The sequence below is a fragment of the Poromitra crassiceps genome, assembly GCF_964638095.1.
Source record: "Poromitra crassiceps genome assembly, contig: HAP1_SCAFFOLD_59, whole genome shotgun sequence".
Lineage (NCBI taxonomy): Eukaryota > Metazoa > Chordata > Actinopteri > Beryciformes > Melamphaidae > Poromitra > Poromitra crassiceps.
The window spans coordinates 785,747-810,891 of record NW_028152258.1 but is presented as its reverse complement, the minus strand read 5'-3'; the positions used below and the strand labels follow the sequence as shown (position 1 = coordinate 810,891).

General features: G+C 45.2%; 1 protein-coding gene across 1 annotated transcript; it reads right to left on the bottom strand.

Moving 5' to 3' along the window:
• Positions 1-464: 464 nt before the first annotated feature.
• LOC310800747 (vomeronasal type-2 receptor 1-like) lies at positions 465-24,319 on the bottom strand (the record flags this gene model as incomplete). The annotated part of the gene is made up of 9 exons (XM_083664681.1): positions 465-1,378; positions 14,531-14,654; positions 14,813-15,040; positions 15,213-16,007; positions 16,244-16,541; positions 16,664-16,897; positions 20,021-20,095; positions 20,282-20,554; positions 22,812-24,319. 9 exons carry the CDS (start codon positions 24,317-24,319, stop codon positions 465-467), a joined length of 4,449 nt encoding a protein of 1,482 aa, XP_083520807.1.
• Positions 24,320-25,145: the final 826 nt, after the last annotated feature.

Genomic DNA, 25,145 nt, shown 5'->3' with positions numbered 1-25,145 from the left:
TGTTGGACAATGGCTATTCACCTTCACCCATAACCTGGAGGGTCGTTGGCACCACAGACGATCTGTCAACAAGCTCTCTCCATCTCTCTCTGTCCGCACGAGTGAGTCTACTCTATTACGCATGGAGAGAATTACAGCATATTGCATGCCTCGCGCAAACAGTGATTGCGAGACGGGAATCTGATTGGTTTTATTGATGTAACGGCAACACCTGTGAATAATTCTGGTGGTTAAGACCGCCCAAATCCCATGACATGGAGATTTACAATGGTGAGATTTATTTTAACCACTGGCCCCCTCTGCTAAATCCGTCCATGTTTGCTACTAACAACAACACGTGCGTATCAATCATTGTGATTAATGTCAGCAACCACAGTTAATTATGATGTATGCTATTGCATTCATGAATGAAATGTGTTTTTATTGAAACAAATTCTTGTCATTCTACTATGCCTATTCCCTTGTCATGATGATTTTGATGGCATTTTACCCATCATGTTCTTTTTTGTATTCTTTTCTGGCTTCAATAAGATTATGTAACATTTGGGAATAAAAATACAGATTAGAAGTGCAAAACTGGAGCCCAGAATTGCAAATATCTCCACAGCAACACTGAACTTCCCTGGAGAGCTGACATACGCAGGGATAAAGGTGATCCAGACCGCACAGAATATCAGCATGCTGAAGGTGATAAATTTGGCTTCATTGAAATTATCAGGCAGGTTCCGAGCCAAAAAAGCTAGAAAGAAACAGAACATAGCCAGGACTCCTATATACCCCAACACAGCCCAGAAGCCTACCGCTGAGCCTAATGCACATTCTAAGATGATTTTGTCTTTAAAGTGTTTAAAATTCTTGAAAGGAAAAGGAGGAGAGATAGTTAGCCAAAGTATGCAAATCAGGACCTGTATGAGAGTGAAAGCCAGAACGCTGAGTCTCTGCTGAGCAGGGCCGAACCATTTCATCATATTACTCCCTGGAAGTGTAGCCCTAAAGGCCAGTAACACCACTATAGTTTTCCCCAGAACACAAGACATGCAGAGGACAAAGGTGATGCCAAATGCTGTGTGTCGCAGCATGCAGGACCACTCAGAGGGCCGGCCGATGAAGGTCAGAGAACACAGGAAACACAGAGCAAGGGAGAAGAGCAGCAGGAAGCTCAGCTCAGAGTTGTTGGCCTTGACTATGGGGCTGTTCCTGTATCTGAAGAAAATGAAAGCCACCATAGCAGTCATGCATGTTCCTAACAGGGCCGCTGCCGCGAGCAGTGCCCCCATAATCTCTTCATATGATAGAAACTCTGTGTCCTTCTTTTTACAGCCATCTCTTTTCTCGTTTGACCAGAATTCAGGATGGCATCGCACACAGGTGATGGAATCTACAAGTTAAAATCAAAAGAGATATTAGATTTCCTGAGTAGCTCCCTCATTTTCCCACGGCGGTGGCAGCAGGCCAGGCCGGGGTCAGCAGATACCAAGGTCACAACACTCAATCAGTCAGTCTGTCACTCATAGACATTTAGTGAAGGGGGCGGGCCTAGGCAAAAGGGGCCATGGCGAGGGATAGTTAGGTCATCAAATTGGGGTTCAATGGTGGGTAGGGGGAGTGGCTAGGGGGATGTGGGTGGTGGGAGGGTGCGTGGGGATGAAAGAGGGTGGTGCTATGGAAAATTGGCCATAGCTAGATAGGAAGGCCATAGACAGTCGGGGTATGAGGGGTGGCTATGGGGGTGTGCGTGGTGGGAGGGGGTGGAGACGGTCAAGGAAGGGGCCGTAGCTATGGATAGGATAGATCTTAGTCTAAATGTTGAGAGCTGCGTAATTACACTGAACTCAATGGTGAAAAACCTAGGCGTTACCTTCGATTCTGCTCTTTCATTTGATGCTCACACTAAGGAAATCACTAAAATAGCATTTTCTCATCTTCGCAATATCTCAAAGAGCCGTCCCTTGCTAAGTGCAACGGATGCCGAAACCTTAAAGCCACAATCAGTAACTTTTTCACCTTAATATAACAGCTTTTTAGTCATTGAGGATGGTAGAGTGACTTGTAACAGGGAGAATGTCACCTCTATTGGTCACACACCGACATCCTGCCTGCATCCCGGAGGCAAGATGTGCGCATGCGCTCTACAGCGGGAGCCTTGTGTTCCTGGAAACAAGGAAGTAACTCGATTCGGATTTGCTACGAAAATGACGTTTCACGGAACTATGGATTATTATTTCATCACGTGGTGAGTACCCAATGTCACAACATGTACATAGAGCTTTCTGGCGCTGTGTTTTGTTGACTTTGAATGGTGATATCGATACTATTGCATGCAGAGGGCGCAGTTTCTCCAATAGCAAAACTTGGAAAAGTTACTGATTGTGGCTTTAATACACGCCTTCGTTTCATCTAGACTCGACGACTGTAATGTATTTTTCTCTGGCCTTCCACTTTGTAGCACAAATAAATTACAACTCGTGCAAAACGCCGCTGCTAGAATAGGCCTACTAACCAGAACTAGGAAGTTTGATCATATTACTCCGGTCTTAATCTCCCTCCACTGGCTCCCAATTCAGGCCAGATCGGACTTTAAGGTGCTCCTGTTAACCTATAAATCTGTAGATGTGCTCGCCTCGCACCCCCGTATTTATCTGAGCTAATCATTCCTCACGCGTACCACGCGTACCCTCCACTCAGAGGATGGTCATTATCTTACAGTCCCTAAAATTAAGAAAAAATCAGCAGGTAGCAGAGCATTTTCTTACCGTGCTCAAAGTCTCTGGAACCAGCTTCCTCTGTCAGTTAGGGAAGCCGGTTCTATTGACATCTTCAAAACTAGACTCAAAACCCATTTATTTTCTCAATCATATGGTTGTGTTTGATGGTGTCATTCTCTAGAAATATTTATTAGCTGTTGAGTAAACTTAATCCTGAATTGCTGAGCGGGCTCTCTCAAGCCAGCAATATCAGTCTAAACTTGGACTTAGACCTGATTTAGTAGTATAGCATTAGTCGACCTAGTAGCTTAGACAGAAACTCTATCAGCTGCTGAATACAGTTAGTCCTGAACTGCTGAGCAGGCTGTCTCAAGCCAGCACTATCAGTCTAAACTTAGACCTAGACTTGAATTAGCAGTATAGTATTAGTCGTCCTAGTAGCTTGGACAGAATATCTAATACCTGCTGAATAAACTTAGTCCTGAACTGCTGAGCAGACTGTCTCAAGCCAGCAGTATCAGTCTAAACTTAGACTTAGACTTGAATTAGCAGTATTGTATTAGTCGTCCTAATAGCATGGACAAGCCAGCAGTATCAGTATAAATCTAGACTTGATTTAGTAGTATAGTGTCAGTTGTCCCAGCAGTTTATGGAAATTATTAGCTGCCAGCCAAACCTAGTCCCCTGTGCAGATTCCTCCGTAGAGGTTCCCCCTCTCATCTCTTTCTCCTCCTCAGGTGTCCTCCGCTGGCCTGGCTCGTGTCCCTGCCTGTTCGCCACCATGGCTACTGTGTCGTGTTGCTGCTGCCGGCCCTGGACGTGCAGTCACTCATCATTGTCCCGGCGATTCCTCATCACCCTAGCCCAATATCCGCTACTTCTTTGCCTGCTTGTCGCCTCGAGCTCCCCCCAGGCTCATCACCACCACTGACCCCTATCCTCTCCTCTCAGTCAATGCCACCAATGTCGCCTCATGGAACTTTCAGATCGCCCTCGTCAAACTCTCAGATCGCCCTCGTCGAACTCTCAGATTGCCCTCGTCGAACTCTCAGATTGCCCTCATGGAACTCTCAGTTTACTAGAGACTAATTTTCCCCTTTTAACCTAGCTAATTATCTCCCTTCCCTGAACTTATTAACTTGTTTAAAGACTTATTTTCTTTTTTGGACTCTTCCTTTTTACACTTTCAACTTTCTTCCCTGAACTTATTAACTCATTCTCTGCCAAAGACGTACTCGGACGTACTTTTTACAATGGCGTTCTGTGCCAAAGACGTACTCGGACATACTTTCATGTTTTGCTTGTTTACATTAGATCAGACCCTTTCCCAGCCTGTGACATTGTTTCAAGTCAAACTGATAAAAGGAACCCGCTAAATCACGTTTAGTATTTATAGTATAGTCACCCATTTAGCTCATTGAGTGCCAATGACAGCCTGAAAAAGCCCAGTGATCAAAGAGAAAGCGCTCATGCTGCAGCCCAGAGCCATGTAGATTGTTCTGGCTGCAACTGACGGTGCCTGCCAACAGAAGTCAATCCGCGCACACAACTGAGCCCTTCTGCCTCTGTCTGTCTGTCAGCATAGTTTCTCCACACGATTAGCCGCTAGAAAAGCAGCAGCCGACACTGAAAAGCCAAACCTTTCCCTGCAGTCCGCGTGTGGCTTTTCCATGTTGCGCTGCCTGGGAGGCGGCGCACAAAAAGCACTCCGAAAATAGACGCTGGGTGCGTGAGGCTGTGTGTTACTAGTGTGGGGAGGAGTTTTCAGCTGAGGGGGGGAGAGGGGGATGGGGCACGCAGGGCAGGACACAACTACACCACGTCACTACATCAGAAAATATTAGCTAGAGTCAGTGAATGTGCTTGAAATGCTTCATTTCACAAAAGGCTGAATATCTCAGCTTATAATTTGAAATGCCTGAAAACGCTGAAAACAACCTATCTTCTCCGGCTCATAACTAAAGAATGGAAAATGGTATCAATAAACTTTTTTTGCTGATGATACAATAGAGTCTCCTTGTTCTTTTTCCGTGTTCGGTGTTTACATAGTAATATCACACAATATTTTGTGAGCCTCGAGAAATCACTGAAAACGCTCTGAAACTCTGGCACTGGGAGCGTCGTTCTCCAAAAGTGGCTGGCACTCAATGAGTTAACATTTAAAGACTACATTTTCAACTTCCTGTTCTTTTGTCAATTGTGACAGGCGCTGGTATTTTCAGTACAATCTCGCCAGGTTGAAATCGCACAATTTGAGGTGAAAGGTCGTTTTGTTGTTTTTCGTTTTTTTCTATTAGTAGACAAAGAAGAGGATGGACTATCCATTCCACATAAAATGGAGTCGTTTTAGAATCAGTAAATAGGTATATTTAGCGATTTAAAAAATCAAGATTTCAGGCTTGAGTCGCCTAGCTGAGGGGGGTTTTTCATTCATTTGCATGCGGCGTTTCACTGGCTATAATGTCTGCTATTGTTCCGAGTTTCGGCCAATGAGCCACATCAATAGAATTCAGCGTGTTACATGGGGGCGGGGTGCAAAGCTCTGTTTACAAGTGACAACAACCCAAGCAGAGTGGCGAAACATGGCCGCCTCCAGACAGTGTGGCTGACTGTTTCAAATTATAACAAAACAACCACTATTGCAATTTGCAATACATGTCCCGCAAGGTTTCTGAGATTAGGGGAAAGTCTGAGCTGGCGTTGCGCTAAACCAAACGTGGGGAGGAGTTGCGGATTTGTTTGGCGTTAACGTTAGCTGTTGTGTGGTGGCTAATGTGGTGGCTAGCTGGTTGTGGCCTACCTAGTAGTTCAGAAGGCAGCGGTCCACAAGCTTGTTGTGACCAAAATCCCCGCATTTAAAGCACTTCATACTCCCAGAGCTTGCGTAAACCATAGAGAACCTCATGCATTACTCAAAATGAAACGTCCAGGGTTTGTGTCTCCAAAAGCAACCGCTAACGTTACATGCAAGGTAACGTGAAGCTAACGTAGCTAGCAGCTAGCTACGTTAGCTTGCATGTAACGTTAGCGTTAGTTAGCCCAGGTGTGCATAAAATACAGGTTAAGAACTTATGGAAAAGTCATGGAAATCCATTGGTCAAAATGTGTATGAACCCTGAAGGGTTAAATTGAGCATTTATGAGTGCTGGTGGCTGTCTGACATTGCCCTAGAACGCTAGAAGTGAATTCCTCATTCATTTTCTCCATAGACATTTCGAAAAATCCTTATATAACGAGTTTTAAGGCTTGAACCAAGCCAACCAGTCTTCCAGAGAATCGTGACTGACCATAAAACATTTCGCCTTCAGCAAAAACAAAAATCAAAGCGAAAAAAAAATCAATCTTTTTTTCTCCCATTTTTTTAACACATTCACTGCCAGCCGTTTTTTTTTTACTGTAGGTAGCTTCTGCCAGAGGGTTTTTTTGAGGATTCTGGCTCATCTTTCAAGACCCGAGGATTCTTTTCTGCTAAGATTTTGTGAACACAAAATATCTCAAAAGAACTAATAGAATGTGTGCTTTCTCTGTCTAAAAGAGTTCGTTTGTAGAGTTAGTAGTTATGTAGGCATTAGCACTTGAATACAGCATGGTTTCAGCGTCTGAAAATTTAAGCTGAGATAAATAGCTTTTTGTGAAATTCGATAGAACAGTCACTTTAACCATTCATTTTTGGCATCAGTAAGACGTCAGACATCTAAACAATAGTTTTGAACAGTAATTTCCTCCATAACAGCAGGAAACCCCCCTCTCCTTCAAACTCCTCCCTCCGTGTGTGTTCTTCTTGGCTGCAGCGGGCGTGTCACAAGCTCGTTTCTGCTGCTGCTTTGCTGCTGCTCCTGTCTGCTGGCGGCCGCTGGGCAAGTCTGGATGGGCTCGCTCGTTTCTTGGGGTTTCGGTTGAGAGCTTTGATGAAGCTTTTGCGATTCTGGTCTTATTTATGCTGCGTGTTTCAAAGTGTGTTGCACCCATAATCTATTATGCAAATTTGCAATCCCCCACCGCCAGCAACCAGCGCGAAAACGAAAGCGTTTTCGCCAATCCATTTTACAGTATGAGAATGGTTTCATCGCAGTTTTGGCTCGGCTTTTTCTAGTCTGGAGAGCACTGTCGCCACTTAGTGGGTCGGTGGAATGGGTTGTACACGTTCGGTGGCTCCCATATTTATATAGAAGATGTAAAAGGGTTAGATGCACATCCCACCGTCAAAACTTTTTTTTTTTTTTTTACGTATTAACACATTGAATGCCAGCCATGTTTTCATTCCTGTAGGTAAGTTGTGCCAGGGGTGTTTTTGACGATTCTGGCTCATTTTAGAACAGCCGAGGATTCTTTTCTGTTAAGAATTCATGAACACTAATCATCTAAAAATAACTAATAGAATGTGTGCTTTCTCTGTCTAAAAGAGTTAGTTTGCAGAGTTAGTAGTTATGTAGATATTAGCCGTTGAGTACAGCATGGTTTCAGCGTCTGGAAATTTATTCAGAGATAAATGGCTTTTTGTGAAACAGTCACTTTAACCATTCATTTTTGGCATCAGTAAGACCGTCAGACATTCTAAACAATAGTTTTGAACAGTAATTTCCTCCATAACAACAGGAAACACCCCTCTCATTCAAACTCCTCCCTCCGTGTGTCTTCTCCTCCTTCCTCCTAACAGCGGGCGTGTCAGAAGCGCGTTGTGCTGCCTGCCTGTCTGTCTGCGTGCCTGCCTGCCTGCTTGCCTGCGTGCGGGGACGAGTCTGAAATGGATTACTGTAAAATCGCCAAGCCATTTCCTTGAATGGCTTGCTCCCGCGGTGTGTGTGTGTGTGTGTGTGTGTGTGTGTGTGTGTGTGTGTGTGTGTGTGTGTGTGTTCGCGCGTTGCTCCGCGGCTCTGGGGGGAAGAGATCTCTGTCCGTTCTGTGTGTGTGTCCGGGCTTCTGACTGTAAAATCGCCAAGCCATTTCCGCGGGAGGCGGCTGCTTTTGGGTCCCGTGGCTGTGGCTTCTCTCGGTCTCTGTCCCACTTAGTGGTCGGTAAAATAGATTACACACATGCTCTTGCTCCAAATAGTTATCTCGAAGATGTAAAAGGGGTTGATTGATGTCCCACCGTCAAAAAAAAAAAATGTTTATGTAAGACGAGTTAGCTCGTCCTTGGCACTTAAGCGCTGGATTATGTAAGACGAGTTAGGTCGTCTCTGGCACTTAATGTGTTAACACGTCATTGGCAGTCAACCGTTGGATTTTTTTTGACGTATCAACACGTCATTGGCAGTGAACGTGTTAATAGTAGTCTTATTAAATGGTAGACATGCAATGATAAAATAAACGACAGATTGTTTATTTTTATAGTAATAATATAATTGCAAGAATATTCAGTATCAATTCTAAAGTAAAAGTATTTTTGCTGGGTATATTATTATTATTGTATTCATTCTATTGTTCCAAGTACAATGACACTAGAGTTTTGGATTAATTTACCCCAATATGCCTGGAATCTGCTTACTTGCAACTTTAAAGAAAAGGTCAAGGTCACTTGGTCGCCCCCATTTGATAAGAGTTTTGCTTTTGTATGTTTTATTACAGAAAGTGTATGAAACCCATGACCAAAATAGCCGTACATTCTATCATTATGTTACTTGTGGATGGAATTATAGTGGAAATAAGTATCCCCCTTTTTGCTGTTGACTGTGACCTGTGACAGTGATGACAGCTGGGAGTGGTCAATGTAAATGAGCAGCTATTGTTCACATTGTTCACTCCCCCCCATTACCTGGCTGGCCCAGAGGTGAAAAGTGGTCAATCTTTGAGGCTGTGTTTCTCCGAAAGGTGGTTTGAGGTGTACCAACATTCAAATGAGTATATCTTCTTAAATAATTTTCAGATTTCGATGTGTGACACAGCATTTGAAAGCTTACAGTCTGTAGTTTCATAATCTGCAAAAAACAGAAAAATGACCTCGGCTAGATTGTATTGAAATTACCAGTGGGTGACACAATTGTATTTCTATATCTGAAAAAAAAATGTTTAGCACGGCATCCATTCAGGCTATCCCGGAGGGGGGTCCCCAGCTGGGGTCCATAGTTGGGCGCCTACGGTACATCGGCCCTCACAACGTTCCTCCTCAGCCAGTCACTGAGGCAATCCTGGGGATATAATTCCGCGATTGGAAAGGTTTCCTTGCGCGCACTGGGGGTGGAGGGGGGCCGGGGTGGGGGCATCGGTGCTCTCCATCACTGGTCAAGGGATGCCGGTAGGTCAGAATAGCTTATGCTAGGCTATAGATTAGCTACAGCCTAACTGTAGGCTGTAGACCACAGGTTTCCAAATTCTGAGACCATGGGCCTTCTCTCAGAAATAGCATGGAAAAAGCTAAATGAAAAAGTTGCCTTCACTCTTATTCAAACTATTAATTTAACTATAACTGAAAGCAAGAATATATCACTCACTGACCCTCCCCTCAAACTGTTTGAGCCCCCTGGGGGGGGGGGGGGGGGGCACCTCCCACTTTAAAATCCTCTGAACTGGAGTGTTTTAGTGTTCAGGCTAAAATCAGACTATATAGTAGAGTAGGACAGGGCAGACTAGGTTGTAGATTAGCTAGATTCCTTGTCTGCTAGTTAGTTCAGGTTTATGGTTAGAGTAGTCAGATTGTCTGAGCTGCTGCTCATTTGGCCTGGCCGCTCTGCTACTGGTTCCAGTGTGCCGCTGCAGCATGATGGCTGGGTGGATTGACTAGCTGCTGTATATTCTATCTGTTCTGCTCTCCTCTTCCCTCCTCCCCTGCCCCCCCCCCCCCCACCTCCTCCGTTTCCCTGCTCTCTCCTCCCCCACACCCCCTCTCCCTCCCCACCTCCTCCCTTTCCCTACTCTCTGCCCCCACATTCCCTATCCCCTCCACCCCCCCTTTCCCCGCTCTCTCTCCTCCCCCACATCCCCCCCGCTCTCCCTCCCCTGCTCCCTCCCCACCTCCTCCCTTTCCCTGCTCTCTCCTCCCCCACATTCCCTGTTCCCCCACCTCCTCCCTTTCCCTGCGCTCTGCTCCCCCATATCCCCCCGCTCTCCCCCTGCTCCCTCCCCACCTCCTCCCTTTCCTTGCTCTCTCCTCCCACACATCCCCCTTTTCCCTCCTCACCTCCTCCCTTTCTCTGCTCTCTCCTCCCCCACATCCCCCCCGCTCTCCCTCCCCAACTCCCCCTTTCCCTGGTCTCTCCTCCCCCATTCCCTTCCCACCTCCTCCCTTTCCCTGCTCTCTCCTTCCCTCATTCCCCTGTTCCCTCCACCACCCTCTCCCTGCTCTCTCCTCACCCACATTTCCCTCCCCTTTCTCCCTCTCTTTCTGTCTCTCTCTATCATATGATTGTTCAATCATGTTGTCATTATTACTACTGTATTTGTTATTGTTGTGTCAGCTAGATTTTGCTTGACATATTCTCATACCAAAGTAATTTCATGAACAGAGGGTAGAAGGAGTAAACAAGACTTAAAGCAGCTACGAGCAAGATTTTCGATTGTTATTAAACAGTCTAAATTTAATATCAATGCATCACATCTTACCTCTAATAGTAGACGAGACCAACGCAGAGTAGTCTCGCTTGAACCCCGAGTGAATCGGCCAGTGTTAGTCTGTCTGTGGCCAGGGCAGATCAGGAAGTGAAATGAAACGGTTTGCAGCAGCCACTTCCGCCATAACCACAAAATAACTTCCAAAAAACCTGTTAGAATATAACGAGAGATGTTCGCGAGAGCATGCATGGCGTTCTCCTTGTTTATGGTATGTTGCTAGGCAGCGCGAACGGGGGAAGGCAGGCAGCTGCGTTTCACTTCCGGGTTTCACTTCCGGGTTTATCCGGTCCGCCGGTAAGCAGAGAGAGAGAGAGAGCCCCCTGGTGACGCGAGTTTAGACAGACACAGACTTAATAATCATCAAGAGAGCAATCTCCGATTCACACGGCTTTGGTCTCAGCTACTATTATAGGTAAGATGTGATGCATCAATATTGTAATTATACTGTTTAATAACAATCGGAAATCTTGCTCGTAGCTGCTTTAATAAAATAAATTATTCTGATTAAATTGGAAAAGAAAGTGGATTAGCAGCACATTGGGGTGGTTTGGTATTGGGATTATGGTTATTTTGGGAGTCGATGGTTGCAGGTTTGATGCTGTTTGTGTGGTGATGCTGAAGTGAGTGGAATCATTCATCGATCTTCCTGTCACTGTTAGAGTGGTCTTGAACTGTGTGTTATTGGGCTGCAGGGTGTGTGCACCGCTGAGGTTCTGTTGCAAGGTTACCAATTTGGGAATAGTAAGCGATGCCTGCAATGGTACTCAGAATTGGCTAAGGTTTGCTACTCTAGAAATAGCGGGCATCACACGTAGCATAATGCTAGTTGTCATAGCATTTGAAAAGTCACTGTTAAAGGGATACGCCACTTTTTCGGGAGTTTAGCTCATTTGCCAACCAAGGTACACCATGCCTTTACCGTCACTGTCTCAGCAGTATACAGTGAGCTACAGTCGTGAAGTTAGTATCGCCTTAGAATGGAGGCCAATGGTACACTCATTCAAAATAACCCAAAACACAGATCTAATAGCGCCAAAATACATGTTGTGCTTCGGGTACTCACCACGAGATGAAATATTAATCTATAGTTACGTGAAACGTCATTTTCGGAGTAAATCCCCACACCGAGTTACTTCCTTGTTTGCCATAAAGAGCGCTTTATGGCAAGCGCTGTACACAGTGCATGCGCTGTATGTCGCACATGCCTGGTGGCCATGTTTAGAAAGTAATTCCGGCTATGTATTTACCTTTAAAAAAATCATTTCTCCGCATTTGGATTAATATTTCATCTCGTGGTGAATACCCGAAGCACAACATGTATCTGCGTTATTTTGAACGGCTGTACCATTGGCCTCCATTCTAAGGCGATACTTACTAACTTCATGAATGTACTGTAGCTCACTGTATACTGCTCAGACAGTGACGGTAAAGGTATGGTGTAGCTTGATTATCTGCGGGGGATATGGCAGATGAGCTAAACTCCCGAAAAAGTGACACATTCCTTTAAGTGACCCAGCTGCCAGCATGGAGTCAGTTTATGATGTGACAAGGCATCAGTTCAGGTATTTGAAAAAGGATGAGCTGATTGCTCTGGCCGAGCGAGAAGAGGTGGTGCTGGAAGAGAACATGCCCGCCATAGGACTAAGGGTGTGATTGAGGGGCTACGGCTGGTTGAACATTGGAAACAGGATGGAGCTAAGGAGAAAGTTGAAGAAAAGCCAAGCAGCAGGCTGAGAAAGAGAGAAAGAGAGTCCTGCAGTGGGAGAGAGAAGAGACGGATACAGGCCTGCAGTGGGAAAAGGAGACCCACCATCGGGAGCTTCAGAAAGAGTTCTGAAAATTCACACAAAAAAGGTGAAAAAAAGGCCAAGAAAGGTATACTGACGTGGAACGACGTTGTTCCATATGGGTCAAGCATGGAATTTCATGCCAAAGTTTGAAGATGCAGAACAGCAGAACAGCAGCTCAAGGAAGAGCTTGTCCCTATGTGTGTGGTCACCAGTGTGGAGGCGGAAGAGGAACGACAGGAGTAGAGTGAGGTGCAGGTGCCTGCACAGGAAATGGAATCAGTTCATCCTTGCGTCCAAGTCAATGTTTGAGGCAAATTAGAAGAAATTCCATCAAGCCGTTCCTGAGATATCGCGTTAACGAACTTGGGAATGGCATTTGTGAGGTCACAGTGACCACGAAAATCTAATCAGTTCATCCTTGAGTCCAAGTCGATGTTTGAGGCAAATTTGATGAAATTCCGTCAAAGCATTCCTGAGATATTGCGTTAACAAGCTTGAAAATGACATTCGAGAGGTCACAGTGACCTTGGCCTTTGACCTTTGCCCATCAAAATCTAATCAGTTCATGCTTGAGTCCAAGGCGATGTTTTAGGCAAATTTGATTAAATTTCCTTCGCTCAGGCATTCCTGAGATATTGCGTTAACAAGCTTGAAAATGGCATTCGAGAGGTCACAGTGACCTTGGCCTTTGACCTTTGACCACCAAAATCTAATCAGTTCATCCTGGAGTCTAAGTCGATGTTTGAGGCAAATTTGATGAAATTCCGTCAAGGCGTTACTCAGATATCACGTTAACGAACATCGGACGGACGTACGTACGGACAACCCGGATCCATAATGCTTTCGGCCTGGCTATCGCCGGCGGAGGCATAACAAGGCAGCCAATGAGAGAGCTAGGAAAGCTAAGGCTGAGCATGTGTTAGCTTTAGTGAAGCTCAGAGAGAGGAGCTGGAGCAACCTCAGAGCAACACGGTGATTCTAGCTGTAGTAACCATAGTGGAGGAAGGAACAGAAGAGGGTGGAAAGTGCGCATCACTCATTTTCGATCCAGGGGATCTCGACTGTGCTAAGGTGCATCTGGATTACACTGTAAAACATCCAGATAAGAGATCTGACATTGTGAGCATCTCTTTGATCCTGCGAATATGGAGCTTGTTGAAAACCCGTTTCATGTGACATAAGCATCATCTGATTGATCCTGATCCAACGTTGGGACGAGATGTTACATGGGGAGAGCCAATTGAGCGGTGCACAGTGTTGAAGTCGGTGAGGATCCGACAAAGCAACAGCTGCCCTCCTCACCGAAAGAGCATAGAACAGGAGGCGAAAAAACTGCCTGACTCAATACATGGTCATAGTTGACAACTGTACCTGCTGACCTACCCTCTCCTCTCTCGCTCCCATTATAATGTCCACAAAGCATGACCAGTAACTGTTGTCTTCCTGTGCAGTGCTGATCGATCTTGGCTCTATTTTATTTACCTATTTTATTTACCTTGTCTTTGCAGTCTCTTATGTACCCATGTGTTCCATGTTGACTGTGTTATTTTATGTCTTACTCTGTGTATATTTTATCAAATCTTGCTGAGACCTCTTGGCCAGGTCATCGGTGTAAATGAGAATTGGTTCTCTACCGATATTTTACCTGGTTAAAAAAAAGTAAAATTAAAATAAGATAACAATATTTGGAGCCACAAGTGACATGAATTTGGACGAGAAGAGATGATCGGTACATGATCGGTGAGTTGTGTGATTACTGGATTCGACAATTCTAAAAAAAAAAGGGAAAAAAAGAGAATATCTTCAGTGATTATTTTTACCACATTAACAGTCAATTGCGGCAATTCAACGTGGGGATAATGGAGTCTGAATGAGACAGAACACAGCCTACATGAATAAACAAATTAAAGTGTAAAGGACATTGTCGCTGCTTTGAAATGACATGTCCAATGCCTAGGCTACAGTTCTTCTCAACACGCCTAAGTAAGTCTACATAGCGGCCTGATAATCTACTCCTTTGAAGTCGTGGTGGTAGGCCAAGTGTGATAATCTTGGCCATGCAAGAAATAATGAATATTTGACTCGGGGCGAAACTATATAAGGAGGGAGAATGTAGGGTACTTATTTACATAATTCATTCATTCATAATTTTGCACCCAATGTATGCTTGGATCGGTTCCAGCCCCCTGTTACCCTGAAAAGGATTGAGCAGGTAGTAAAAATGATTTAGTTTGTTATCTACAACAAAATGTACATGTTGTTTGCAGTATAATCACATGATGGTACATTTTCTATAAATCAGAACAAGATTTCACAATACTCCCAAATTTGATCAAATGCACTGATGGTGAATTCAATTTTTCCTATGAATTGTACTGCACATACAGTACACATATAAATACTGTTATTATATTTGAATATATATTTGAATGCTGATATTGAATTGACAAGCGTTACACTTTGATCCATTAAATCATACTAGAGCACCTGTGGTGTTGCTGGTTTCTCCCTCTGCACATGGTATACAGTCATAGCAGCAGACCGGCATTCCTTTCTGGAGGACCTTACGGGTTCCTGGGGGACAGCTCTCACTGCACACTGACACAGGCACCTGCATGAACAAAAAGCAGTATGAGATAAATGTTGACGTGCTTTTGTCTTTCCATGTCACCACTTGAAATACTTATCAAATCGACAGTAGCTACGATACAATAATCCTGCAATAATCCTGCAAGTTAACAATCCATTAATGATCATAATAGTATTAACCTGTTCTGAGTTCTGTGCCCAAATTAAGGACTTAGTGTGCAGATTTAGCTGTTTTTCTTCAGGTAAAGATGCGTCGTAAAGACCAACGGTGACAAACTCCACACTGCCATTTTCGTTCGGCTGCCAGTTTATGATGTCATACTTGGCTGCTGGGTCTCCATTCTCATCAAAGTAAACATCCTCCCCCTCCTTTGTCTTGAACTGAACCTTTTTTATGTGCTGCAAAATCTAAGCAGATAGATATTACTTTATTTATTCCATTAAATGTAACTCAAATCACCTCGTATTAGCTCTGCAGAATGATGCACATGCAACCATTTATTAAAAAATACTGTAAAAAATCTGCTCATGTGAAGCACATAATGTTGAACTATCATTCAGCCTTCAGTGTTCAGCTCACCGTGAATGGATCTGGCTGTACCTTATTGCCACATATCTCTTTACAGCCAAGAACACTATGTAGGGCGTGAGCCACAGCATACACTGCTTTATAGACAGTGTTAAAGAAGGGCATGTATGACATATCAGTGAAAATGTTTTGCTGCCCAGACAGATCTTCAGATCCTGTACAGTATCTCTGATTCCCTCCGGAACCCTTCGTCTGCTTGAACCTACAATCAAACATTGTCTCCCATAATTCTGTGAACAATTCATCACTAGATGAATTGAGTGACTTTAAGTCCAAAATGAACTCTCTCAAGCCTGTGACATGGACATCGGGGGTGGACAGCGCTATAGCACCATGCAGGATGTGGTGTCCATTCATAGTTGCAATGTAGGAATCAACGATCCAGCCATCACAGCCTACCCACTGGTACCCAGTTAGGTTGTGGGAGGCCATCTCATGTACTAGTATTTCCAAATCAGGGGGGCCGAGGAAATTGACAATCACCTTGGAAGTGGAGGCTTTGATAATGTCAATTATTGCCTGTATTCTTTCTGGTGGATCTGTTCTAAATATAGCTACAGAGTACTCTAGACAGATGCCCAGCTGCTGGGCTGTCTCTGTGAATCTCGCCATGCCGTTATTGCCATAATCATCATTGGTCCTAATTGCCCCGACCCAAGTCCAGCCAAAGTGCTTGACCAACTGGGCCATAGCTCTGCTCTGGTAGATGTCACTGGATAGTGTTCTGAGGAAGGATGGGTACCGAACTTTGTCACTGAGACAAGCACAGCTGGCCCAGTAGCTGATCTAAGGAGTAGAATGGAAGGATATTCCGAAGATGAGGGTGCACATTATAAAACAATGTACACAGGAAAACATAGAGCACATTAGCAGTAATTCTCTTAAAACTGCCTTTACTGTGAGCAGTCAGACAAATTGCAGTATACTAATAACTGTTTTTATCAAGAAAAGAAAAATAAATATCAAACCATGGACATGGTCGATTACATGATTATACATTAAGTGTAAGAAAAACTACCCACCAATGGGATATGAAAAGGTCCAATGACAGTGGATATAGCCATGGAAAGAGAGGAGGGGGTCGCTCCTATAATGGCCTGCACTTGGGCTGGTCTGGTGCAGGGTGCCTTGGAGGCTGCGGATATATCCTCATTCCCATTAGCCAGGGCCAGTGCCACCCTTATTGCCCTTGCAATGGAGTCACATGAATCATAGAACTTGTAGCCCAGAAAGATGCCAGGCAGCAAGTCTGTGCTGTTGTTAATTTCCTCAATGGCAAAGAGCATAGCCTGAGCAAACTGGAACATTCTGAAACTCAAACTTGACCCAGACAGAAAAAGAAAATCAGTGTGGTAACCATTTGAAACCATTTTGTATATCTACACATCTCTTCTAATCTTCTATCTTACTTATGTCAAATAGCTTGCTACAGTGCGATTTACCTTGTGCACTGCAGTGGCGTTGGTCTGTGCATGTAGGTGTCCTGTCGGCCTTTCCAGCTGTTGTGGAAAGCGAAGATTCCACCCAAAATAATGTCCCCATTCTTAGACAGCTGGGGGATCTCCGGCTCCCCTATCTGCTGACACACCTGCTCCTCAGCCCCAGAGAGAGATGCCACCAGCAGCAGCTGCAGAAGGGCCCAACCCTGCTCTGGCCACCTTTGGGTGGACATCACACTAAAGGCCATTACACAACAAGAGCAATGTGAATATACAGCATGAAATTGCGATGCAAATTTTGACCCACCTGTCAATCACAGCAACAGATGTGTAGGCTACACGTCAGAAGTGAAAAATTGACCCTGGTCCAAAAATATAAACGCTGCAATATTGCTCAGCAAAACTTCACTGTTTGTATGCACGGTTGCATTGACTGTTATACTGTAGGTTCGAAAAATATTATTGATGTACGACTTAATCGCACAAAGAAAAACAAATGCCTAAGAGGACCTTAAGAGGCAAACTGTGGGGCAGCAGCAGATGTGCCCTAACAGGAGCAGGGCAGAGCTTGCAGCAGTATTTATAGATATTAAAGCACAACAAATAGTAATGAACAGTGATGTCCCATGGCTCCACAGGGAGGACAGGACAGAGGAGGCAGGTTCAAAACTGTAAAGTTCTTAATGAGTTTTGGCTATATGTTATGAGTGGGGACACCTCGGCATTCCGAAATGTCGGCACTCCGAAATACCGGCATTCCGACAAAATTGACATCTGTCTCGCCATTGCGAAAGAACCCTCCCCCAGACCCTAACCCTAAACCTAACCTATCCCACCCCCCACGCCTAAGCCTAACCTCCCCCACAACCTAACCTCTCAGCGAAATATTTTTTGGAGATAAAAAGGGCCGCCTCTCCGAAAGCATAGAAGTCAATGATCGGAATGCCGACACTTCGGAATGGCGAGCTGACCCCGTTATGAGTAGTAGCCTATTCAGTCACATAGCCTACAATTGTGGTGTTTTTGCATTTAATATTTGAACGTCATAATGGGGGATGAAGTAAGGGTTAATGCACGAGGTGTCCATTATCACTTTTTAAGGGACGACGCGAGAAGCGTGAACCGGTTGCTTCCGCGAAGTCCCTTAAAAAGTGATAATGGACACCTCGAAGTGCATTAATCCGCTTATACCATGGTCACTTGCCAACAAAACAAGACCATTCATTTATATTGTGTGTTTTGCAATCAAAATTTAATTTTTATAACCTTGGAGATGATTTAAGAACCGCAGAGAAAATAGTCCCCTCGCTCAGACCGCAACATGGGACATGATGCTCACACGTGTTCAGAGGGCAGTTTTGTTACATTCGGGATTCTGCCTCCATTTCATTTCTAATGTGGAGTAGGCCAGTCCGCAGCAGCTGATGCCATGTCAGCACTGCAGGTTTGTAGACATATTGCATCATGATTAGATTAACAAGCTAAGCAATAATTATTGCAACATTTAACCAGTAGGCTGCTATGCTTTACGATTAGATGAATAATGCTTGCAACATTTGATCAGTAGGCAGAGTAGGCATATCATCGACATTTTATAGCCTATTGTTCAAACGAATAGACAACAATTGATTTAACACATCTTTATTTCCCATTTCAACCAAAATATTCCGACATAACAATTAACAAGAACGGAAGAACATTGCCAGATTGAATATTAGGCTATAGCCGACACGGGGAGCGTACCTATGTTCCCCGGGTCCTATATTCCCCGGGTCCTATGTTCCCCGTTTTTGTGGGACCGGGGAACATAGAACCCTTCCTAACCTCCCCCAGACCCTAACCCAAAACCTAACCTCTCCCACCCCTCACGCCTAAACCTAAGGTCGGCATTGCGGGTGGTCGGCATAGCGGATAGACACCCCAAATGTTATGGAGAGTGTTAAAAACGGGGAACATAGGACCCGGGGAACATAGGACCCGGGGAACATAGGGATGACCCCCCGACACGAGGTCATTAGGAACACACGTGCCTCTGACATAACAATTAACAAGAACAGAAGAACATTGAAATATTTAATATTAGGCTATAGCCAACACGAGGTCATTAGGAACACACGTGCAAGAACATAAATAATATAGGCTATAATTTGACAAATTATCCTATTCTACATGGTCGGGGTAATTGTGCTAGACTGCAGAAGAAAACAATCTTTTATTTAACATTGAATTGGACGTTTCCATTGTTGGTGAATTAGATAAATTAACTGGCAATTCTGGCATATTAACACATTCACTGCCAGACGTTTTTTTTTTACTGTAGTTAGCTTCTGCCAGAGGGGTTTTTTGAGGATTCTGGCTCATCTTTCAAGACCCGAGGATTCTTTTCTGCTAAGATTTTGTGAACACACAATATCTCAAAAGAACTAATAGAATGTGTGCTTTCTCTGTCTAAAAGAGTTAGTTTGTAGAGTTAGTAGTTATGTAAGCATTAGCAGTTGAAAGCGTCCGAAAAATTATTCAGAGATAAACGGCTTTTTGTGAAATTCGATAGAACAGTCACTTTAACCATTCATTTTTGGCATCAGTAAGACGTCAGACATCTAAACAATAGTTTTGAACAGTAATTTCCTCCATAACAGCAGGAAACCCCCCTCTGCTTCCAACTCCTCCCTCCGTGGGCGTTCTTCTTGGCTGCAGCGGCCGTCACAAGCTTGTCACCAGTCTCACTGCTTTGCTGCTGCTGCTACCTGTCTGCGCGGCCGCTGTTTGAGGAAGTCTGGATGGACTCGCTCGCTTCTTGGAGTTTTGCTTGAGAGAAGCTTTTGCGATTCTGGTCATATTTATGCTGCGTGTTTCAAAGTGTGTTCCACCTGTAATCTATTATGCAAATTTGCAATCCCGCATCGCCAGCAATCAGCGCGAAAACGAAAGCGTTTTCCCCCATCCATTTTCATGAGAATGGCTGCTTTTTGCTTGCCTTCCTCTAGTCAGGAGAGCACTGTCGCCACTTAGTGGCTCGGTGGAATGGGTTGTAAACGTTCGGTGGCTCCAATAATTATATAAGAGATGTAAAAGGGTTAGATGCACATCCCACGGTCAAAAAATAAAAATTCATTTTTTTGACGTATTAATACGTCATTGGCAGTCAACCGTTGGATTATTTTTGACGTATTAATACGTCATTGGCAGTGAACGTGTTAATATCAGTGGCTGTGGGCTGATGATGGGCACTGCTGGCAGTGGCACTGCTGCTCGGCATCGGATTCAGACCACTCAACGAGGACAAGATGTCGCTCCATTCTCGCCTCTCCTGCACTGATGGAGCCCAGACTGCTCTCGCATCGATGGCCTGTCACCGACATTATCTGGCGGCTCTCCAGGCCGGCATCAGAGAGGCGACCAACAGCTGTGCTTCGGAGGCCGTGAAAGGCCCACCTGAAAGGTATAGAAGATAGGATATTTATTATATTTTGGGATGGAGCGGGCTGGGAGACAATAGCCTATCTTATAAAAAATGTTTAGACTGTCATGTTTTTATTTGTCAATTGTAATCACCTCTTCGCTGATCTTTTTCATCAGGTTCCCCAGGTAGTGGACATGCATGGGCGAATATGGCTGTACCACACATCCGAGGCCACGGCGCTGCGCTTCGGGTGGTGGTAGAAGGCTTTCGCATCAGATGGACATTTGGATTTATATTTTTTTAAACTGGCAACCGGACACAGCGGATCCCCTGGCCTGGCAAACATAAACCCTCTTAGGTTTTCTTTGTCTGGTTCGTTGGGGTCTTGGTGGTTTTTAGTGTGTGGGTTGTGGGCAAGGCTCACAAACTCCACCCCATCCTCGTCTGTCTGGAGGAGGAAAGAGGACATGGACAGCTCCCGGTTTCCCTCCCTGCCCCGACGAGCAAGGCACAGTTGGATATCGAACCACACTTTTTTCACCAAGCCGGTGGGGGTATCTGGAGATAGGGCAACAGATTCTCTAATTAATTTAAGGTCTGATTCGGAGATGCGGGGATGGTGGATGCTGGTGTCTTTCCCACTTTTCCTGTAGCGTTTAAGGATGGCCTTGAAAACGGCATTGCTGGTTTTGAACCTGGCATCAGTCGTCAGATTGAATTCTGTTAGGTGCCGGTTGATACCGGCTCTCAGACTCCTCAGGCTTGCGACGCTGTATCCCCCCCCTGTCTTGGTGGACTGGACAGCCGCATAAAACTCCTGCAGTGTCTCATTCAGCGCATCGGCAGTGTAGCTTTCAATGTTGGAGTCCAGATTTTTTTGTGCAAGAAAGTCTCTCAGTGTGTTAACTGCCCATTTTGTTGTTTTCTTTGTGTTAATCTCATCCTTTTCATCTTCAATTTGATTTAGTTCTTCCACGGATAACTCCTTGTGCCATTTCACAGCTTTTTTTTCCATTTCTTCTTGTTCTTTTTCTTCTCTCTTTTGCCGGCCTTTTTCTTCTTCAGCGGCATCCCAGTCGTCAAAGTTGTCATTCTCCAAAAATATTAAAAGAAATGTTCCCCAGAAAATCGCCAATTTTGTAATTGTTTGTGTAATTGTTTGGTAACTGTTTGTTACAGGCTGTGTGGAAAAAGTGACGTGCGTGCCTCTGCAAGCTGAGCGGGAACGAAGGGGGGCAGAGGGCTCACGCAGGTTGCTGCAAAGGCCTTTGACAGTTATCAGCTGATAACTGTCAAAGGCCTTTGCATCAACCTGCGTGAGCCGCTGGGCTCGCGCCGGGCTCGCCCCCGCAGGGCGCAGCTCGCCCCCACTCAGCTTGCAGAGGCACGTGCATCACTTAATGGGTCAGAGCCGGCTTCTGTCAGGGGAGTTGACATGGAAAACGTCCATGATGTTTAGACTATTTGGTATTTCGGGGACATTTCTAGGGTGGAGACTGGAGACGATGGGCCCAACATGTTGTGGGATTTATCACTGATTATGTCATGTCTAATGACATCACTGATGATGTCACGAAAGTGACACAAAACGCAGTCTGGGAACCCAACAATAAAAAAAGAAAAGAAAAACGTCTGCTTTTTTTTTTAACCCCAGGCTCATTTGAATGCCTGAATAATTGGAACTCAAGGGCCTCCGCCAGAGATTTCCGCTCCATCGGCAGGAGAAGAAAATTCCTTTCAACTCCCTAAGCTCTGCCATTGCCTCCGCCGGTGTTTCGACGATGCTAGCTCCTTGCTACATGCTGAAAATGGCCAGTTTTACTACACACCGGTTGACTCTCGGTCACGTCCACTCAGTGTCGTAATTTCAGCAAAAGCCAAGGTATGGCAAGATACGCGGTAGGGGGTTCAAGGGGGGAATCTTGAAATCAGACAATATCTATAGCCTAGGCTAGGCTGGTGCTACTCCATAGCTACACAACAGACTTAGTCAACTCTGATCTGCCCCAAATGTGCTTCTGTTCTTCTTCTGTGCTTCTCTTCTTCTGTTAGCAAACAGAAGCGTTTCTCAAGCACTGTGAGAGACCAAGCAGCAAAGCAACCGAGGACACAGGTATATTCCATTAAATCAGGGTTTTTTTATTTACCCAAAGGAATGAAAGTTTTACAAACCAAAAATATAATGCCTAGGTCTAATAAAAGGGGTCAACAAAACATAACTATAATGAAATAGAGCAAAGTAACAGGTATTAACTGAACAAACTGACCTGCTACAATGAAACATGGGGAGACATATATAGTGACTGGGGCAAACCAAATGAAACACAGGGGGTAAACAAAATGGATGCCAACTACAACTAAACACAAGGCAAACTAACTAAACCCAAATCCCCCCCATAACTTGGCAGCACATTGGTTTGGGCTGATGAGCTGGCTCCAGTACTTAATAGTCCTCAGCCCTCAGCCACGCCTTTTGCCCCACCAGGAAACCTCCAGACAGCCATGGTAACTCAAGAAAGAAACAATGATTAATATAACAGAAAATGTCTTAAGTGACCTGACAGTGTTAAATGTGTTTATATAAAACACAGTCAAGCATAAAGTGAATAAACAAATTCTAAATTAAAGAAACTGTGTGCTGTTAATTATTGTTAATTGTTTGGGGTGTGGTGAGTGCAAATGAAATGAACCTGTGTGAACAACAAACTAATGAGGAAATGAGGTGAGAGTAAATTGAAATAATATTACCATGTGTGGCCTGTGGCCATCACACACTCCCCCCCTTCAGGACTCTCGCTGGAACAGCGAGAGAGGTAGTCAGCTGTGAGGTTCTCCTTGCCCGGGATGTACTGAACATTGAAGCGGAATGGTTGCAGTGCCAGGTACCATCGGGTGATCCTCCCATTGGTGTCCTTCATCCTCTCCATCCACTGAAGCGCTTTGTGATCCGTCTCCAGGGTGAATTCCCGACCCAGGAGGTAGTACCGGAAAGAGTCCAGGGCCCACTTTATAGCCAGCGCTTCCTTCTCCACTGTCGAATACCGAACCTCCCTGGGGAACAGTTTTCGGCTGATGTAGGCAACTGGATGCCGTTCGCCTGGCGGTCCCTGGAGAAGCACAGCCCCCAGTCCCCTGTCGGAAGCATCTGTTTGCAAAACAAAGTGTTCATCAAAACATGGACTGTACAGAACTGGATTATTATTCAATGATTGCTGAATGTCCTGAAAGGCTGCCACTGCTTCATCTATCCACTGGACCTGATTAGGACACCGGGATCCCGTTCGGTCTGTGAGTAGAGCTGCCCTGGTGGAGAATTGTGGTATAAAGCGGTGATAGAAGCCCGCCATGCCCAGAAATGAGCGGAGTTGCTTCCTTGTTTGTGGCAAAGGACAGAACTCTATGGCCTGGATCTTGGTGACCTGCGGCCGTATCACCCCCTTCCCGATGACATAGCCCAGGTACTCTGTCTCTGCAGCAGCAAAGACGCACTTTGATGAATTAATGGTCAGCCCGGCAGAGCGGAGACGATCCAGGACAGCACGCAGATGTTCCAGGTGCTCCTCCCAGGTGGTACTGTAAATGACAATGTCATCCAGATATGCAGCAGCAAAACCAGAGAAATCACAAAGTACCTGGTTCATGAGCCTCTGGAAGGTCGCTGGAGCCCCATGCAACCCAAATGGCATGACTGTGAACTGGAAGAGACCCCATGGTGTCCTGAAAGCTGTCAGCTCCCGGGCCTTCTTAGCGAGCGGAACTTGCCAGTAACCCTTGCACAGATCTATGGTGGTCAAGTATTTTGCCTTTCCCAGCCGTTCAAGAAGGTCATCAATTCTTGGTGTTGGATAGGAATCAAACTGAGAAACTGAATTCAGGTACCTGAAGTCAATACAAAACCTCAAGCTGCCATCCTTCTTTGGCACCAGGACCACTGGGTTACACCACTCACTTTTCGAGGCCTTGACGATGTTCAGGGACAGCATCAGGTCAACCTCCTTCCTCAGTGAGGCCAACAGACGCTCAGGGATCCTGTAACTGAGTCGTCTCACAGAAGCACTTTTTTTAAGAACAATGTCATGTTCAACCATATTGGTCTTCCCAGGATTCTCCTGAAACACTTGTGAATTACAGAGTGATCTCACCTGAAGCCGTTTGTCTTCCGACAGGTGACTGAGGTCAAGGTCCACCTGAGCACCAGCAGGAGGTAAGTATTGCTCGTCCACTTCGTCTTCCTCTGGCACACTTCTGATAAGCATCACTGTTGCTTCCCTTCCAGGTCGCTGCACCCACTACTTCAGCAGATTTATATGCAGTACCCTCCTGGAGCGTGACTGCCCTGGGGTTGATACCTGGTATGTGGTCGGCCCAAGTTTCTTCATGACCTCAAATGGTCCCTGCCATTTCGCCAGCAGCTTGTTGTTGTCACTAGGGAGGAGCACCAGCACCTTTTGTCCAGGGTCAAAGGACCTCTGCCGGGCTGCCTTATCGTACCAGGACTTCTGCTGTTGCTGGGCCTCCGCCATGTGTGATTGGGCCAGCTCACTCATTTTCTCCAAGCGCTCTCTCATCTGGACAACATAGGAAATAATGTTAACAGACCCCACCTCTCCCTTGTTTCCCTCCCAAATGTCTCTCAGTAATGAAAGAGGACCTCGCACTTCATGACCATACAAAAGTTCAAATGGAGAGAAACCAGTGGAGGCCTGGGGTACTTCTCTGTATGCAAAGAGGAGGTATGGCAGCCACTGGTCCCAGTCTGTACCACTGCTATTCACAAACTTCTTAAGCATCTGCTTCAGGGTCTGGTTAAAGCGCTCCGTCAGTCCATCAGTTTGAGGATGATACGGTGTGGTCCTCAGTCTCCTAATACCAAGTAACTGGTACACCTGTTTCAACAGAGTTGACATGAAGTTAGTTCCTTGATCAGTCAATATTTCACAGGGGAAGCCCACTCTGGAAAAGTACTGCACCAAACAGAAAGCGACTGGTTTTGCTTTTATGGATTTCAATGGAAAAACCTCTGGGTACTTTGTAGCATAATCAGTTATAACCAGCATATAACGGTTCCCCGTCTTGCTCCTC